The following is a 19,300-nucleotide window of genomic DNA, read 5'->3' as shown; positions in this document are numbered from 1 at the left end:
ATTAAAATTTAGGGGAGATGGGGAGACTGAGGCAGGTAGAAATTAGTTTCTCTCTGCAAGGAGTATTATATTTTTTAGGGGTTTATTAAAGGTTAAAGATTAAAGAATATACAAGTAAGAAACATGTGCCTAGGCCAGAGGCCTAGACAAAATAACCTCACATCACGCAAGAGACCGCCTGCTCCAAAACGGAAGTCCAAAAAGAGTCAAGAGAGAGCGCCTCAAAAGCCTTTGAATCAGCTTAAATACCTTCTCGATCTTGGCCCAGGTGAGATTACAAGGCATTCTGGGGAAGTGGAGCAAAGGCTCGTGGGGATTGTAGTCCTGTATTCGAGTCTATTTTTTACACAGTTCACATGGAATTCCTCCAGTTCATCATTCCTTTCAGCACAATAGCATTCCATGATCATCACATACCACAATTTTTTCAGCCATTCCCCAATCAATGGACACCTCTTCATTTTCCAGTTTTTTTTGCCACTACAAAGAGTGTGGCCATATGCACATATTTTTCCCTATTATCTCTTGGGGGTACAAACCCAGCAGTGATATGGCTGGATTAAAGGGTCAGCATTTTTTATAAGCCCTTTGGTCATAGTTCCAAGTTGCCTCCCAGAAAGATTGGATCAATTCACAACTCTACCAGCAATACATTGGTATTCCAATGTTGCCATGATCCCTCCAACATTTATTAGTTTCCTTTGGTATCATGTTGGCCAAACTCCTAGTTGTGAGGTGGTACCTCAGAGTTGTCTTGATTTGCATCTCTCTAATTATGAGAGATTTAGAACACTTTTTCTTGTGCTTATTGATATTTTTTGATTTCTCTATCTGAAAACTGCCTGTTCATGTTGCCCATTTATCTTGCCCATTTATCAATTGGGGTTTCTATGATTTTCTAAAATCAATGTTCATCATTTAGTACAGCACAGTAGAGTTCCATGATAATCATATATAATTTCATTAGCCATTCCCCATTAATGGATACTCCCCCAATTCCAATCCTTTGCCACAAAGAGAGCTGTTAAATATGAAAAAAAAAATCAGTCCTTTATTTTTTCCCTAATTACCAAGGAAAATAGACCTAATATTGCTGGTCAGAATGTTTACCCAGTTTTATAAGCCTGTGGGTATAATTCCAGATTGCTCTCTAAAATGGCTGGATCATTTCAAAGTTCTACAAACAGTATATTATTGTTTCAATTTTTCCATATCCCCTCCATTTGTCATTTTCCCCTTCTTCTATTTTAATCCATCTGAGTGTGAGATGGTATCTCAAGTGTTTTAATTTGCATTTCTCTAATCAATAATGATTTTAAGTATTTTCATGTGACTACATATAGCTTTGATATCTTTATCAAAAAAAGCTGTTCATATCTTTTTACCATTTATCAATTAGGGAAAGATTCATACTTTTATTTTCTGATGAAGTTCTCTATTTATTTGAGTTATGAGATCTTTATCTAAGAAACTATCTATAAAAAATTTCTCCACTATTCTGCTTTCCTTTTAATCTCAGCTACATGTTTTATTTGCACATAAACTTTTAGATTTAATATAAACAAAATTATCTAATTTAAATCTTACAAAAGCTCTTTATTGATTATTTATTAATACATTCTTCTTCTATCCATAAATCTAGTAGCTAAAGTGCTCCATGTTCTTCTAATTTGTTTATGCTATCTTCCTTTATGTCTAAGTTATATTCATTTTGACCTTATCTTGGTAAATGGTGTAAGATACTAACCTATGCTTAATTTCTACTGGACTTTTTTCCAGTTTTCTGCCAGTTTACCAAATACTGAATTATTATTCCAAAAGCTTGAATCTTTACATTTGTCAAACACGTTACAGTAATTACTACTGTTTTCTAAGTCTTGTCTCTTCCACTGATCAACCCTTCTAATTTTAGACAGTAACAAATAGCTTTTTTTTAATAGTTGATGTTTTTATTAACACATATACATTTACTTGTCTTCTGGCTTGTTGAAGTAGTAGGTTAGACAACACTTGCCACAATAATGTCTGCCAAAATAGCTAGCCATAAAGATCCCAGCACCACATTCATCAGAAGGACACTCTCGTCTAAGGCGGCTAATCTTGCCATTCTCATCAACCTTATAGTACTTCAGAACAGCAAGCTTAACCTTCTTTCTCTTATGCTTGTTCTTTTTGGGAGTGGTGTAAGACTTTTTCTTTCTCTTCTTGGCACTACCCCGAAGCCTCAGAACAAGATGAAGGGTAGACTCCTTCTGAATGTTGTAGGCAGATAAAGTACGTCCATCTTCCAACTGCTTGCCAGCAAAAATCAATCTTTGTTGATCAGGAGGAATACCTTCCTTATCTTGTATCTTGGCCTTGACATTTTCAATAGTATCAGACGGTTCAACCTCAAGAGTGATGGTCTTCCCCGTCAAAGTCTTTATGAAAATCTGCATCGTGATGCTGGGTCCACCCACTGCCTTATAGTACAGTTTAAAATCTTGTATTGCTAGACCTCCTTCTTTACATTTTTTCATTAATTTCTTTGATATTCTTGAACTTCCTTCCAAATAAATGTTGTTATTATCTCTTCTAGATCAATAAAATAATTCTATTTGTAATGTTCTTGAGATGACATTGTATAAGTAAATTAAGAAGAATTGTCATTTTTTATTATATTAGCTCTGCCCACCAATGAACAATTTGTATCTCTTCACTTATATAATGTGAATTTATTTCATTAAAAATGTTTTATAAATGTGTTCAAATAGTTCCTGGGTTTGTCTTGGCAGTCTTACTCCCCAGTAAATTATGCTGTCTATGGTTATTTTACATGAGGAATCTCTTACTATTTCATCTTGTAGGGCTTTGTCTTGTGAGTTTTATAACATAATATGTAACATAACAATACTACATTACATATAGTTTGATGTAAATATGTAACAAATTATAATAAATATGCTTATCCAAGAGAAACAAATTTTCACATTAGCTATGTCCAAAAATCTCTCATTCTTTTTTCCTCTTTCTTTCCTTTTTTCTCCCCTCCCCAAGAAGGAACGTAATATGATTTAGGTTGTACATATATTATCATATAATATATATTTCTCTGTTCATTATGTTGAGAAATAAGACATATTGCTTATACTAAAGAAAAGTTCTTGGAGGAAATTAAGAGAAGAATGGTATGTTTCAATTTGTATTCAAACTCCATTAGCTCTCTCTATGGTGGCAGATATTTTTTTTGTCATGAAACCATAGGAGTTATTCTGGATTTTTGATTTATTAATTATAGTTGTCATTCACAGTTGATCATCATGCATTATTGTTATTATTGTGTATAACCTTCTCCTGGTTATACTTACTTCATTTTGCATCACTTCATATAAGCCTTTCCAGTTTTTTTGTGATTATCTTGTTCATAATTTTGTAAATATTCTTCTATTTAATTTAATTATTAAATGTATTTACATATGACTGGGCAAAATATCTACTGATAATTGTTTTACTTTCATCTTCATTGATGGTATATTCACCTTTTCCATTTTGATACAAGTGATTTGGTTTTCTCTCTTTTTTAAAATTGTATTAACCATTAGTGAGGATATTTATTTTTTTTAATAAAAGATTTATTTATCAGTTCAATGGTATCCTGACACTCAATTTTAAAAATCACATGTTTAATTTTTGAGATTTCCAATTTGGTGTGGAATTGGATATTTTTCATTTGAATTTTTTCTATTTTTAATATGCATATCAAGTTCATTGATCACTTTTATTGATACAAGCATTTAGAGATATAAATTTACTTCAGATTATTGCTTTTGATACTTCTAATTGGTTTTGATATATTGACTCATCATTATCATTCCCTTTAATAAAATTGTTTATTGTTCCCATTACTTTTTCTTTAAACAATTCATTATTTAAAATTAGGTTGTTAGCTTCGGACAGCTAAACGTGGCTTACTCACTCTCCCCGACACATACTGACATACGCTGATAAGGATCACCCCAAAAGACCTTAAGAATTTATATCAGAGGAGCGGAGGAGCTGTAGAGCAGGGACCAGCAGTGAAAGTGCGTGGGATCGAGGCTTTACCAGCCTATAAAGGGGGAAAGGGCTTCCACCCAAAAGCAATCGTGAGCAGATCCAGCCTGCCCCACCCCCACATATAGGGCCAGAGCCGGGGCCAGTGCATGCTGAGACTAAGGAACAAGGGGCACCTCTGAAGCAAGGAGAGGGCACTTCTGCGCCCTTCTGAGTTGACTAGGACAGCAGGGGAACCCCCCCCCAAGGCAGCTAGGCAGAAAAACTCAAGACGTGAGAGAGAGCAGACTTCAGGTGCCCAGGGCCAGCGTGCCCGCCAGAGTCAGGTAGTGAGGCAGGAATCCCTCTGGAATGAACAGGGAGCATTTTTAGGGTCCTTGGGAATTAACCAGGTCTGTTGGGGACTCACCCCCAAAAGTAACTAAACCTGAAAACCAGGCAGGCAAGAGAGAGCAGACACTGAGCACCTCCTGGAGGAAGGCATCAAGAAAAGCTGCAAAGCACTTAGGAAAACCGAGACCTACTCATTAACTTCATATACAAAAAACAACCCTGCTCAGCAGACTCTGATTTCTGACTAAAGAGGGAACTGAAAACATCCAGAATAAATGGCTAACTGTGCACAGGAGCCTCAAAATCCAGGCAAGAAATAAAAAAATAAAAAAAGACTGTCACCCTCGAAACTTTCTATGGAGGAAAAACCCAAGCTACAGAGGAAACACTGGACGAAAGTCAAACAAAGGCAAAGCCAAAAAAGAAATGAAATTATCCACAAGCCCTGGAAGAGTCTCAAATGGAGCTAATAATCAGAAAGATGGAAGCCCTCTGGAAAGAGAAGTGAGAAATGGTTCAAAAAGAAAACCAACAAATTATATTAGAGAACCAAAAAAATTACAGCTGAATGCCAAAAGATCAAAGCAGAAAATCAAGCCTTAAGGACCAGAATTGAGCAACTGGAAACCAATGATCTTGCAAAACAGAAAGAATTAATAAAGCAAAGTAAAAAAAAAATTAAGGAATTAGAAGAAAACATAAAATATCTCACTGACAAGGTGACAGACATGGAAAACAGAGGAAGGAGAGACAATCTAAGAATAATTTGTTTACGAGAAAAGCCAGAAATAAACAGTAATCTTGATATCATAATACAAGATATCACCCAAGAAAACTGCCCGGAGATTTTAGAACAAGGTGACAATATAGGCATTGAAAGAGTTCACAGAACACCCTGTACACTAAATCCCAAGAAGACAACTCCCAGGAATGTAATTGCCAAATTCCAAAGCTTTCAAGCAAAAGAAAAAATCTTACAAGAAGCCAGAAAAAGACAATTTAGCTATAAAGGAATGCCAATCAGGGTCACACAACACTTTGTAATTTCCACACTGAACAACTATAAGGCATAGAACATTATATTCAGAAAGGCAAGGGAGCTGGGTCTTCAACCAAGAATCAGCTATCCATCAAAACTGACGATATACTTCTGGGGGAAAGTATGGGCATTCAACAAAATAGAAGATTTCCAAGTATTTATAAAGAAAAGACCAGAACTCTGTGGAAAGTTTGACATCCAAACACAAAGAGCAAGAGAAACATGAAAAGGTAAATATGAAGGAAAGAGAAAAGGAGAAAAATGTTATCTTCTTCTTTTATTCAACCGCTCTTCTATAAGGACTACATTTATATCAAGTTATATATATTAATATGTGGGGGAAATGGAATGTGTAACTCTCAAAAATGTAGACATCATTAGAGTAGTTAGAAGAATCATGCATAGGGAAAGATTGGGGCATCAAAACAATATGGAGAATGGGGGAAGAAATAAAAAGGGAGGGGCTTTTCTTTTATGGTACTAAGATATACTTTAAGAAACAGAAAAAAACTAAATAGAATAATCTTTGTCACACAAAGATACACATGCAAAGGGGAGGGGAAGAATTCTATAAGAAGTAGAGAAAGAGTGTGAATTGGTATTACTTAAACCTTACTCTCAGTGAAATTAACTCTGAGAGGGATTAACATATAGATCTGTTGGGATCTTGAATTCTATCTTATCCAACAGGGTAAGAGAGAAAGGGGAAATTAAGGAGGAGGAGGGAATATAAAAAGGGAGGGAAGGAGTGGGGGAGGGGAAGGGAACAAAAAGGGACGGGCTAGAAAGGGAAGCATACCAAGGGAGGGGACTAGGGGGAATGATGTAAAGTAAATCACTAGTTTAAAAGGTTATAGCTAAAGAAGAAAGGTCAGATTTAGGGGAGGATATCAAAATGCCAGGTAATCCACAAATGACAATCATAACTTTGAACGTGAATGAGATGAACTCACCCATAAAACATAGACAAATACCAGAATATCTGAGAGTCCAAAACCCTACCATATGTTGTCTTCAAGAAACACACATGAGGTGGATAGATACTCACAAGGTCAGAATTAAAGGATGGAGTAAGACCTTTTTTGGGCCTCAACTGATAGAAAGAAAGCAGGAGTTGCAATCATGATATCTGACAAAGCCAAAGCACAAATAGACCTGGTTAAAAGGGATAGGGAAGGTAAATATATTCTGTTAAAAGGGAATATAGACAATGAGAAAATGACACTAATCAACATGTATGCACCAAATGGTATAGCACCCAAATTTCTAATGGAGAAACTAGGAGAATTGAAAGAGGAAATAGACAGTAAAACCATATTAGTGGGAGACCTAAACCAACCACTATCAAATTTAGATAAATCAAATGAAAAAATAAGAAAGAGGTAAAAGATATGAATGAAATCTTAGAAAAATTAGAATTAATAGACATATGGAGAAAAATAAATAGGAACAAAAAGGACTACACCTTCTTCTCAGCACCACATGGCACATTCACAAAGATTGACCATACACTAGGTCACAGAAACATGGCATACAAATGCAGAAAAACAGAAATAATAAATGCAGCCTTTTCAGATCATAAGGCAATAAAAATAATGATCAGTAAGGGTACATGGAGAGCCAAATAAAAAATTAATTGGAAATTAAATAATATGATACTCCAAAATCAGTTAGGTAGAGAACAAATCATAAAAAACAATTAAGAATTTAATTGAGGAAAATGACAATGGTAAGACATCCTTTCAAACCTTATGGGATTTAGCTAAAGCAGTACTCAGAGGAAAATTCATATACCTGAGTGCATATATTAACAAACTAGGGAGGGTAGAGATCAATGAATTGGAAATGCAAATAAAAAAACTTCCAGAAGAAAACCAAACTAGAGATCCTAAAAACTAAGGGAGAAATTAATAAAATTGAAAGTGATAGAACTATTGAACTAATAAACAAGACTAGAAGCTGGTACTTTGAAAAAACAAACAAAAATACAGTACTGGTCAATCTAATTAAAAAAAGGAAAGAAGAAAAGCAAATTAACAGCATCAAAGATGAAAAGGGGGACCTCATCTCCAAAGAAGAGGAAATTAAGACAATCACTAAAAACTACATGCCCAATTATATGGCAATAAATATACCAATCTAGGCGATATGGATGAATATTTACAAAAATATAAATTACCCAGACTAACAGAAGAGGAAATAGAATTCTTAAATAATCCCATATCAGAAAAAGAAATCCAACAGGCCATCAAAGAACTCCCTAAGAAAAAAACCACCAGGGCCTGATGGATTCACCAGTGAATTCTATCAAGCATTCAAAGAACAGCTAATCCGAATACTATACAAATTCTTTGACATAATAAGCAAAGAGGGAGTTTTACCAAATTCCTTTTATGACACAAACATGGTACTAATTCCAAAGCCAGGCAGGCCAAAAATGGAGAAGGAAAACTATAAACCAATCTCCCTAATGAATATAGATGCAAAAATCTTAAATAGGATACTAGCAAAAAGACTCCAGCAAGTGATCAGGAGGGTCATTCACTATGATCAAGTAGAATTTATACCAGGAATGCAGGGCAGTTCAATATTAGGAAAACCATCCACATAATTGACTATATAAGCAAGCAAACCAACAAAAATCATGTGATTATCTCAATAGATGCAGAAAAAGCTTTTGATAAAATACAACACCCATTCCTATTAAAAAACACTAGAAAGCATAGGAATAGAAGGGCTGTTCCTAAAAACAATAAACAGCATATATCTAAAACCATCAGCTAACAACATCATTTGCAATGGTGATAAACTAGATGCATTTCCAATAAGATCAGTAGTGAAACAAGGATGCCCATTATAACCTCTATTATTTGACATTGTACTAGAAACACTAGCAGTAGCAATTAGAGAAGAAAAAGAAAATGGAGGCATTAAAATAGGCAAGGAGGAGATCAAGTTATTGCTCTTTGAGGATGATATGATGGTCCACTTTCTTCACTGTCTGTAATCCAATCATAGTTTAGGTCACTACTCCTCTGGCTCATGCCTTAGCTATAAGTGTTCTCTGTTACTCCTCTTAGCCCCTGAGCTGTGACTAGAACTCCCATCACCACTGCCAACACAACTGCTTGTACCCTTATGCTCTGGGCCCTTAAGCTAGGGCCTCTGCCCTCCTGGGGGAGACTATAGCCAGCAGGATCCCAATGCTATGTGATTACACTTACTAGGGTGTGTTCACTCCTTATTATCTTCAGTCACTATCTATAATGGCCTCTGGTCACTATATCCAGGCCCCATATTCAGCATCAGCTGAGGCCCCACAGTCTTCTGGCCCAACCCCTAAACAGAACTTTTGTGGGAAGATCCAAAAGCTGAGGCTTCTATCACAGCTGCCCTCCTCCCCCACCCCACCCTGGGCTTGCTATTTTTTAGCAACTTATGGTATATGCCTGGAGATATCCATACTTCAATAAGGTCAGACCACTGCCCCAGGAGGTCAGATCTTTTCTAATGTCTTCCCAAGTTATCTTAGGATGTAAAACTGCTCTAACCTAACTTTTATAATTTCTGTCACCTTAAAGTTCACTTTGAGGCAATATTTTAAATTATATTTGTGAGAATTTGGGAGACCTAGGTAATTTTCTGCCTTTTTCTGCCATCTTTCCACAATCCTCTCCTTCATGTTATTTTCAAATGTATGTTTCCAGTGCAATTTGGTGGAAATTCATTCTTGGTTATAAACTATTTGTGCCAATAGGAGTGTTTCCATTGCTTGTGAAGTGACCTGTAATTTTCATTCCTTGAATGCTGTGGTATTCTATGATTAACAGTAATATAGTACCTCCATAAGAATATTGGTACTGGAAAAGTCCCTCCTCGCAATACCAAGAAAGAGTGTAAGGTCATTGAAACCACTGCATAATCTCATAAAAAAAATTCATTCCATTCTTCTCCTTCTATTAAGTTCTAGGCCCAATTTATTAGCAAAATATAGTTTTTGTCCAAGATCTAAATACTGATGGACAAGTTCTGTTGGATGCCAGTGAAAGTATATGTCATAGGCTAAATGATGGACTTTCTCAATTTAATTTTTCCTATTGAATTGTTAAGCTGACTTCTTTTGAATGATTATAACTCTTCCCTTGGAGGCTCCTAAGCTTGATTTTTTAAAGGCAAAAATGTCATCCACAAATTGGAAAATCTAGAAGACTTAACATTGCTAAGGGATCCTTCTTACACTTGGACTCTTGGAAATTCTTTACAATAGTGAAGAACACCTTCAGAGAGCATAACTCTCCTCATTTTGTGCTTTGCTTTAATAGTAAAAACCAAAGGAAGGTTGAACAAAACTCTTTTGGTGTATGTTTAAGGATCTTTTTATGAGCTTAACATGCATAGGAGACACCTTGTCTGAGGAAGGTCTTTAAGTCTCACTTCTGTTTTACCAAATCAAATGCTTTTTCTTTTTTATAATCACAAACAATAAGCACAGTGGGGTCTTGCATTCTCTGCACCTTTCAGTCAATTGTATGACTGTCAAGAAGTTGTCTGCTTTAGAATAGCATTTATAAAAGCCTGTCTATCCTCCTCTCAGATTTTCATCAACAATACATTCCATACACATGTAAATTATTTGCACAAAGATTTTATAGTTATGAGAAAATAGGCATATGCCTGGTTTATTGGCAAGATTTTAAAATATTTTTATTTATAATGTCTGTGATTTATTTTCATAACTTGGTAATGTCCTATGTCCTATTTGATATATCTGAAGAATCAGTGCTTTGATATCCTCAAAATTGGGTAACCTGCCCTATAGTTATATGGATAGACTTACTTTAATCCAACTGATCTCTCCATTTTGATTTTATGTACTGACATTCTTATTTCCTCATAAAATATATCAGGAAACATCTGTTTATGTTTAGAGTTTAGAGTCTAGTTAAATGTTTATAGTCTAAATTTGGTGTTACACTTTTCACAGATGAAGAAAACACCTTGATGTATTTCTTTACAGATTTTTTCCATTTTTTTGTGTTTTTTGTTCTACTTTCAAATGTAAATCCTCCTGAAAGGATATAGATTAATCAGTTCTCATGGCAAGTTTTCTCCCACTCTGATAATTTTTTTAAGAGACAACAGTGCTCAAAGTTTTCTAACATTTTCCTTCACGATATTTATAAAATTACCTTAAATCATAAATTGATGATTTTCTCAACTTCTTGCTCTTATTGATTGTCAAAGTAATCAAATGTTGCCTAGTTTCAATGCTCTTTCAACATCATATTTGTTGTATTTGTTTTATAACAAATTGATATAGCTAAGAAACTGAAATATGTCTATTCTTTATTCACATCTCATTTTTTACATTGATAAATAATTCAAATAGGTTGTGTCGGGGTTATCTATATGCCATATTTCCTCATTTGTCCTTTACCTTCTAATTTGATGCTGCTGTTGGCCATTGTTTTAAGAAGCCAATAATCTACAGCTGATTCAGTGATGACTTGTTTATATTGAATATTTTCTTATCATGTAAGATATTTAATTACATTGTGATTTTATTGAATACTATATGTGAGAGGTGTTAAACTCAGCCCATGCATCATGTGCAGTCCACACCAAATTAAAATATAATTATGAAATATTTAACAAGATAAATAAAAATATAGTAAAATATAGATGGTATTAACATGTGTTCTTCTAATTTAATATGCAATCCATAGGGATCTTTAGATATGGGTCAGGGGCCCACATTTCTATTTGAGTTTGATATTACTGTTATATATGTTTAGGACCTGCTTTTTTCCTACTTGATGAATTGTTCATGATATATATGCAAACATTTCTGTCTAGTCATTCAACACTTGGCCTCTTTCATTTCTTGATTCTGAGCCATATTTGTTCTTTTAAGTGTTTTGTTTTTAGGCAACTGTCACCAACTACTCCACTAAAATACTGTTTTGTAACAAATGTAAGTAACTAAGCAAAAGGAACTCTCACACCAACCATTCCTAATAACTTATGCAGCATTCCGCATCTATAATCCCCCAACTCTTCATTGAGAATAGAGAGATATAATTCTAGCTATTCCTCTGGATTCAAGAAAGGGTACAACACTGATCTGAATTCTTAGTACTATCCTTCAATAATATAAACAATTGAAATCTTACAAAGAGTAGTAAAAAAAGAAAGAGTAGTCATCTTTTTCTTATATAAACATATCAGCAACACTTTTAATGAGTAGTGAACTTAACATTTAAAATATATTCTAGTGCATCTGTTATGAGATACCTCTCTCCTCCTTCCATAGATCTATATCTAGATATATTTTCATCTAAGAGAAAACATTTTTGTGGGAAAAATTTGATTAAGGGAAAAGGGGGACAGTCTGATCACAGATATAGTCATGCTAAGGAAGTCTGTGATCTAACCTTTCCTCCACAGGTCTTAAGAGGCAAGCAAGTTGGGCTGTAGAGAAGAATCACATTTAGATATGACCCTGAAAATGTCATGGTAGCATGGATATGGAGCACCACAAAGTAAGGCATGAAGAGAATGGTCATAATGGGTAAGAAATATACCAAGCTAAATAGGAAATGTGCTCTTGGATATCATTGTGTTTGGCAAAGCTCCATTTGGCCCATGTGAAATACCCACTCTGTTCCCCAATGAACTTTCAGAATAAAAACTGCTATGTGAATAAAACAACTTAGTAATCACTTCCCATTAGGCTTGCATTTCATTTTTTCCCATTGACTTCATACTTTGAAGAGCATCTGAGTCCAAGTGGTACGAAAGGTGTCACCCACTCTAAAAACAATAGTCAACATCTTATTTCAATTAGCTCTCTCAACTCTGATAAAAGTGAAAGTATAGATGGATGGATGGATGGACAGATGATGAATGGATGGATTGGAAAATGTATTAAATATTTATTTACTATGTACCAAGTAGATTTAGGAGTTATTCTCTCCAAATGTGAGTGCCACAGTTCCCCAGAGTTGTTAATTGGAAGATCAATAAATGACTTTCTTCCCTTCCTTCTTTATCTCTCATTTTATTTTATCTAAGTCTTTACCATTTTATTTCTAACTCACACTTTCAATGAATCCAAAGTCAATTTCTTGGACAATGTACATGTGACTTGCTACCTTTACCCAGATTTTTAGGAATCTTTGTCCACAACAGTGGGTTATTGCCTCACCTCAGGGAGGCCATTTAATTCAGAGACCGTCTTCTAATTAGGGCAATTTAGAATCCCTGAAAGCAAACACATGTATTCTCATTACTACCTGAATTTTATACTCTCCAAGTGTTAATTTGTCCATAAGGGTTTGCCTCCTAAGCTTGAACTCAGTGCTCAATGAGCCCTCTGGTTTCCCAGGCCCTGACACCTCTAGAAATGTTTTCCACATGGGACTCGATATGAAACACATGCAGCTTCTATTGATTTCTCTCTGTGGATTTCCAGATGGTGGCACCCTGTCAGAACTAACATGGATAGTAATGAAATACGGCATGGTATAAATCCCCAGAATAATGTTATTTTAAATGGGGAAATTTAAGATTGGGATGATTGTGGCAATAGTGGTGTGGTTGCAGGCCATCTCTATGAGGTTCTTATAAACTGGGGATCTTTTCCACCCAGATTGTACCTAATATTTATTTTTCCTTGTTGAAAATCAGGACTATTGCCACCATTGGGAGCTTTTGATGAAATATGCAGGATAGCTGGAAGCTAAGTTGCATAATTGAATTCACAACTCTTTGCTACAGGACTATAATTTAATCAGAGCATTATAATTTACTAAATACCATTACAGAGACATCAGATCCTATTAATCAAAAAAATTTAAAGCTGTATGTGGCAATTTTTCTTTACTCTTCCTTGCAGTTGATTATCTAAAGACAGCCACAAAACTGAAGGGACTGTGCCATTTAAGTTGCTATTTTAAGCCATCTAGAAAAGGTCATCATTACCCACATTAGCTGGTTCAACTACTTCATCTCAAAGCAGCAAACCAAGTAAACACTAACTACTATTATTCTAGCTAATCAAGATGCAAAGTAGAGTAATATAGTGGAGAGAACCTGGACTAAATATCAGAACTGAGTTCAAAACCTTTAAATGATATTGACTAACCATGTGATAATGGGCAAAGCCCTTAAAACTCCCTGACAGTCAGGCAACTCTAAGACAAATTCACAAGGTCACTGACCTAGAAAAATCAACTTAAAGGTCACGTAGTCAATCCCCCTCATTTCATAGGTGAGGAAACTGAGGGCTAAAGGTTTAATGATTTCCCCTCAGTCACATATCTACAAAGTGGTAGAAGTGAGTCACCGCAAAGTCCTGTCACACCAAATCCAACACTCTCACCACCATACCCATTAGAGACTATGCACACTTGGCACTAGTGGTAGAAGTTCACACAATGGCAACATTATAGGTAGATATTAACATTAATTTAATGTTATTAGAATGTATTTTGTTCTTGTTTATTCCCTTCATTTTATCATTTGTTTCAGTTTTGTTTTTGTATCCACAAGGCTGGCACAGAGTAGGCTCTTTTAAAATAGTGGTTAGAGAGATTAACTAAAGTTAGTTGGAACACCACAAAGAATTAACATTTCCTATACTTGGGGAATTCATAATGATATCACTGATGCCTTTATGTGGTTTTGGTTGCAGATAAACAAGAGGACAAATAAAGTAGTAGGACACTTCTTATAACATTTCTTTTGGGAATGGGGACAGAGTGGATAGAGTTAAGTAAAGTCATGTCAAGTAGCATTTATTAATTGCCTACTATATGCCTATCACTCTGATAATTGTTGGAGATACAAAGAAAGGCAAACAATTTCTGTCTTAGAGGATCTAATGGTGAAGAAGAAATGCAAACAACTATGTAGGAATAAGATTATAAAGGATAAATTGGAAGTAATCTCAGAGGGAAGGTCCATGAATTAAGGAGGATCAGGGGAAATGAAGGGAATAAGCATGGATATAGTGTCTGTTATATTTTAGGAACTGCACTAAGTACTTTGCAAATATTACCTCTTTTGATCAGGCGAGGCTTCTTTAAGATGTTTGGATTTTAGCTGCATGGCTTGGAGGAAGACAGAGAACTCAGGAGGCAGAGGTGAGAAGAGAGAGCATTCCAGGCATATTCTGGAGCCAGGAAAAATGTATGAAGTTAGGGAATGGTTTATTTTGAGTGAGGAATAACAAGGGAGCTAGAGTCACTCAATGGTAGACTATCTGGAAGAATATAAAATGTAAAAATGACTGGAAAGGTAGGAAGGGACCAGATTATGAAAGGCTTTAAAAGTCTGACAGAGAATTTTGTATTTGACCTTGAGAGGCGATCAAAATTGACTGAAGTTTTCTGAATTGGGGAGAAAGGAGGAACTAGAGAAAGAGTGATATGATCAAAATAGAGCTTTAGGGAAATGACTTTGAGAAAGAAATTGTTTGAAGAAGGAAGAGACTTGAGGCAAGGTTGTAGAAATAATTTAACTATGAGGTAAAGAGTTGCACTAGAGTTGTGCCAGAGTGTTGACAGTATCAGAGAGGAGAAGAGAGTGTATATGAGAAATGTTGAGAAGGTAGAATTGACAGGATTTGGCTGCAGATTGGATGAGGGAGAGTGTAATAGAGAGTGAAGAGTTGAGGATGACATAAGTTATAAAGTCTGGGTGATTTGGAAAGATAGAGGTGCCTTTGTCAGTAATAGGAAACTTAGAAAGAAGGGTGGACTTGAAGAAAAAAGATAAGTTAAGTTTTGTACATATTAAATTTGAGGCTAAAAGGATATCAAAAAATAATTGGATCATGGATTTTGAGTTATGATACCTTTTGAGCTCTGATAGTACTTGATGGTATTTTAGCTATCATAGTATTTGAGTAGGTAAATAGTTATGTAGTTCCATTCATCTGTAGAGGTTCAACCTCTCCATTAAAACTTTAGATTTCCTGAATATCTCCATCTGGATGTCCTTTAGGTAACTCATATTTGTTATTCTTCAGTCATTCTTTTCAGTAATATTTGAATCTTTGTGACCACATTTGGGATTTTCTTGGCAAAGATACTGGTATGGTTTGCCATTTCCTTCTCCAGATCATTTTATAGATGAAGAAGCTGAGGCAAATAAGTGATTTAAGTGATTTGTGCAAGGTGAAAGAGCTAGTAAGTGTCTGAGGCCAGATTTGAATTCAGGAAGATGAGTTTTCCTGACTACAGGGCTAGCACTCTATCCATTGCATCACATAGCTCATAATTAGTATTTCTCAGTTTGAAGTTATATTTTACAAAAAAAAAAAACAACACCTAATTCCTCCTTCAAATTTTCCTACTTATAGGAAGTATACCACCACTCTTCCAGTTCCCTGGATTTGCCCTTGGAGTTGTTTTCTATTTTCTTTCTCTCCTTTCTGAGGCCCAGGATCACTTGGTACAGATAATGGAACTATTCCTGGCGAGGAGGAAATTAGGGAAATAAAAGATTTAGAACTGAGAAGCAGCTAGTTAGCACATTGGGTAGAGAACAGGTCTAGAGATGAAAGGTCTTGGGTTCAACTCTGACCTTAGATATGTCCTATCTGTGTGACACTGGGCAAATCATTTAACCCCAATTGCCTAGCCTTTGCTATCTTCTGCATTGAAACTGATAATTGGAATTGATTTAAAGAAGATGAGGATTTTAGAAAAAGTTTTAGAACAGAAAGGGATCTTACAGGTGATGCATCTAATCCTCTCATTTAATTTAAATTTATGGCATTATTGGCACATTTCTTATCATTTTGAAGTGGTTTAGATGAGAGTTTGGGATATATGCAAATTTGCACCACCCTAAGTTATCAGAAATCCCAAACCAGGAGACATATATCTATAAAGAAGACTCCAATAAAATAAATGAAATAACACTTAAAAGATTAGATTTGGAATCAGAAGAAATCTTAGAAGTTGTAATGTGCTATTGTTTCATTTTATCTTAAGAGAAACTGAGGAATTCTCGAATTTGTCCAAAGTCATAATAACACTAAATGGTAGTGTTAGGATTTGAACCCAAATTCTCTGCCTTCAAATTCTGCGCCACACTATTCTTCTTTCTTTAAACGCAATGACTAGTAATGGTTTGAGATGAAAAATGATGAGACATATTTTCTCTCATTGATAGAAAAGCAGACCACATCTATACAGAATGTCACATTTGCTCTCAGTGGTCATCTTGGTTTTACCTAATTGTTTTTCTTTGATACAATTTTTTTTTTGTTTTTTAAATCAGATAGTGAGATGTGTGATTGTGAAGAAAAAACAAGTCATCTATAAAATGTAAAAAAGGAACAATTTTATCAAGCCAAGTATTTATTCATTCAGTATTTACTGAGCACTTACTATGTGTAATATACAATTGAACAAATTATAACCAATGATATTGAATCAAATCAATATATACTTAAATATTCTGTGAATTCAATATGAAAGGGAAACATAGGGAGTAGGAAAGCTATTTGGAAAATATTGTTCAGGCCCTAGGAATGAAAGGAGCCAAAGGCTTGTCAACTACACTGATGGCCCGTGCGTTTATATTATGAATACTTTTTCTTTGAAGAAGAGAGTCAGAAGACCCTGGATCTGGCAAATAACAAATGACATAACATAAAAAGAAATTGACTGTAATCCTAACAGACAAGAAATTACTGGTTACAGATGTAGCAGTCCTTCCAGAATCATCTGTCTGTGTGTAGTCATAGTATCGACCAGCCAGAGCAAAAGCCAAAGTAAACAGAAAACTAGAAAAAAAAGGTAAAAAGAAGAGAAGACACTGTGTGTGATTACAGCAGTTCCAAACTGACTTGTTTAAATAACCTGTCAACTTTGAAAAATGGGAAATGGATAAAAGTGAGGACATTGACTCTGACTATTATGATTTCCTAGAAAATTTTAACCAATAAAAAACAGTTGCTACAACAAGTAAGCCAAAAGAACACAAAAAAACACCTTTGCCAGCAAATGCTTAATCTCCTCACCAAGTAGAGACACATGGTAACCCAAGGAGATAATGGTTTAGAATACAAGCTTATTTGCAGAATGTACAGAGGAGGAGGATGGAAGAATGCCAGCAACGTGAACTCACAAAACAGAGAAGGATAGTTGAATAGAAAATAAGACTGAAGAAAATTTTTATAAGCTGAAGCTAAGTAAAACCATCCCCAGTTAATGTTTGTAGATGGAACCTAAAGTCAGATTACAGATAAATCCAATATAAAATGGACCACTGTCAACAATAATGAAACCAGCAAAATTGGACTCTATGGCTTTTCTATATGCTATAGTATGCAAAGAATCTGTAACAATACTAAGAAAATGAATTTGGAACAGCTGGATCAGACCACACAGAGAAAGAAATTTATACTGGAAATGATACACTTTGCAAAGCAGTCAGGAAACTATTTTCAAGATAGATTGAAAAAAGGAAAAATGATGAAAAAAAATCTAAGATGGTGATTTTAACCAAAGTGGGGGAAAATAGATAATAAAAAAGCAATTACAAAACATACGTCTGCTTTCATTTTCATCAAATTCTTATGAGAGAAATATCCCATAAATACAAAAATATTCATAGCAGCATTTGTTTTTGTAGGAAAAAATCTAAACTAAAAGCAAAGAGGGTACCACGATGCTTGGAGACTAGATGAAGAAATATGACATAAATGCAGTGAGATATTAGGAGCTGTAAGGAAAGAAAAATATAAAGACTTAAGAGAAATATGGTGATTTATATGAACTAAAACTGAGTAAAGAATGTAGAGTCAAAAGAGCATTTTGCACATGAAAATTAAGACAAAAGCAAAAGAATTCCAATCAAATGTAATGGTCAGTGTCAGAGAAGGGTTGTCAGAAAACATTTCCTTTCTTCTTGGTTGAAAGTTAATAGACATAAAATGCTATTTGCAACAATGTCAGTCATAAGCACTATATTGGACAAATTGTGAATTTGTGTTTGTGGGTGTGTGGGCATGTGTGTTTACAGTAGTGCTGTGGTAAAGAATTATTTTAAGAAATGATTATAGGGGGCAGCTGGGTAGCTCAGTGGATTGAGAGCTAGCCCTAGAGATGGGAGGTCCTAGATTCAAATCTGGCCTCAGACACTTCCCAGCTGTGTAACCCTGGGCAAGTCACTTGACCCCCATTGCCTAGCCCTTACCACTCTTCTGCCTTGGAGCCAATACATAGTATTGACTCCAAGATGAAAGTTAAGGGTTTAAAAAGAAATAAAAAAAGAAATGATTATAGTATAAATAAAGCAGTAGTTTGTGAATATTGAAGACATACTTAATGAAAACACCAGAAAGGGAGAGCCAGGATTTTCAATGTCATTGCCAAAGGTAGGCCAATATACTAAAGTCACATAACTAATTGAGACATTTAAAGAATATAAGAGGTCAATGTTTATTAAACTATTAAAAATTTAAAAGATAAAAAACCGGCTTATCATAGGCACAGCATATCCTTGAATGCTCCCTTCCAACAAGGTATCTCATATACAGATGTCGAATTTTACAGGACTCCAATGACAATTCATCACAGGAAAGAATTCAGTAATCCTTTTAGTACTGATATCGGGGAAGGTGTTAAATAGGGATATGTAGGATATTCAAAAATGTTTGCTTCTTCCAAAAGATGGTAAAACAAAATAATGTTCCCCTATCGATAGTCAGGTTCTCCAAAAATTCCTATTCACAGATTCAAAGTTAAACATTTAAACTCCACATTCCTTGAAAACTTGACATTCCCATATAGAAATGTCAGAGGAAAACTACTGTTGGTGAACTCTAAGTTCATTACATGGCAATTTTTAAATTAATTAAATGATTAGCTATAATTA

General features: G+C 34.9%; 1 protein-coding gene across 1 annotated transcript; it reads right to left on the bottom strand.

Moving 5' to 3' along the window:
* Nucleotides 1-1,927: 1,927 nt before the first annotated feature.
* On the bottom strand, nucleotides 1,928-2,461 carry LOC100028203 (ubiquitin-40S ribosomal protein S27a-like). Its single transcript, XM_056813334.1, has one exon. The coding sequence runs from the start codon at nucleotides 2,436-2,438 to the stop codon at nucleotides 1,968-1,970; it is 471 nt and encodes a 156-aa protein (XP_056669312.1). The 5' UTR covers nucleotides 2,439-2,461; the 3' UTR covers nucleotides 1,928-1,967.
* Nucleotides 2,462-19,300: the final 16,839 nt, after the last annotated feature.

The sequence above is a fragment of the Monodelphis domestica genome, chromosome 1, assembly GCF_027887165.1.
Source record: "Monodelphis domestica isolate mMonDom1 chromosome 1, mMonDom1.pri, whole genome shotgun sequence".
Taxonomy (NCBI): Eukaryota; Metazoa; Chordata; class Mammalia; order Didelphimorphia; family Didelphidae; genus Monodelphis; species Monodelphis domestica.
Note: the sequence above shows the minus strand (reverse complement) of the source record. Positions and strands in the feature narration are given on the sequence as shown.

Excerpts from the sequence above, each read along its gene's own strand:
- LOC100028203 (XM_056813334.1), bottom strand. The coding sequence starts at position 2,438 with ATGCAGATTTTCATAAAGACTTTGACGGGGAAGACCATCACTCTTGAG.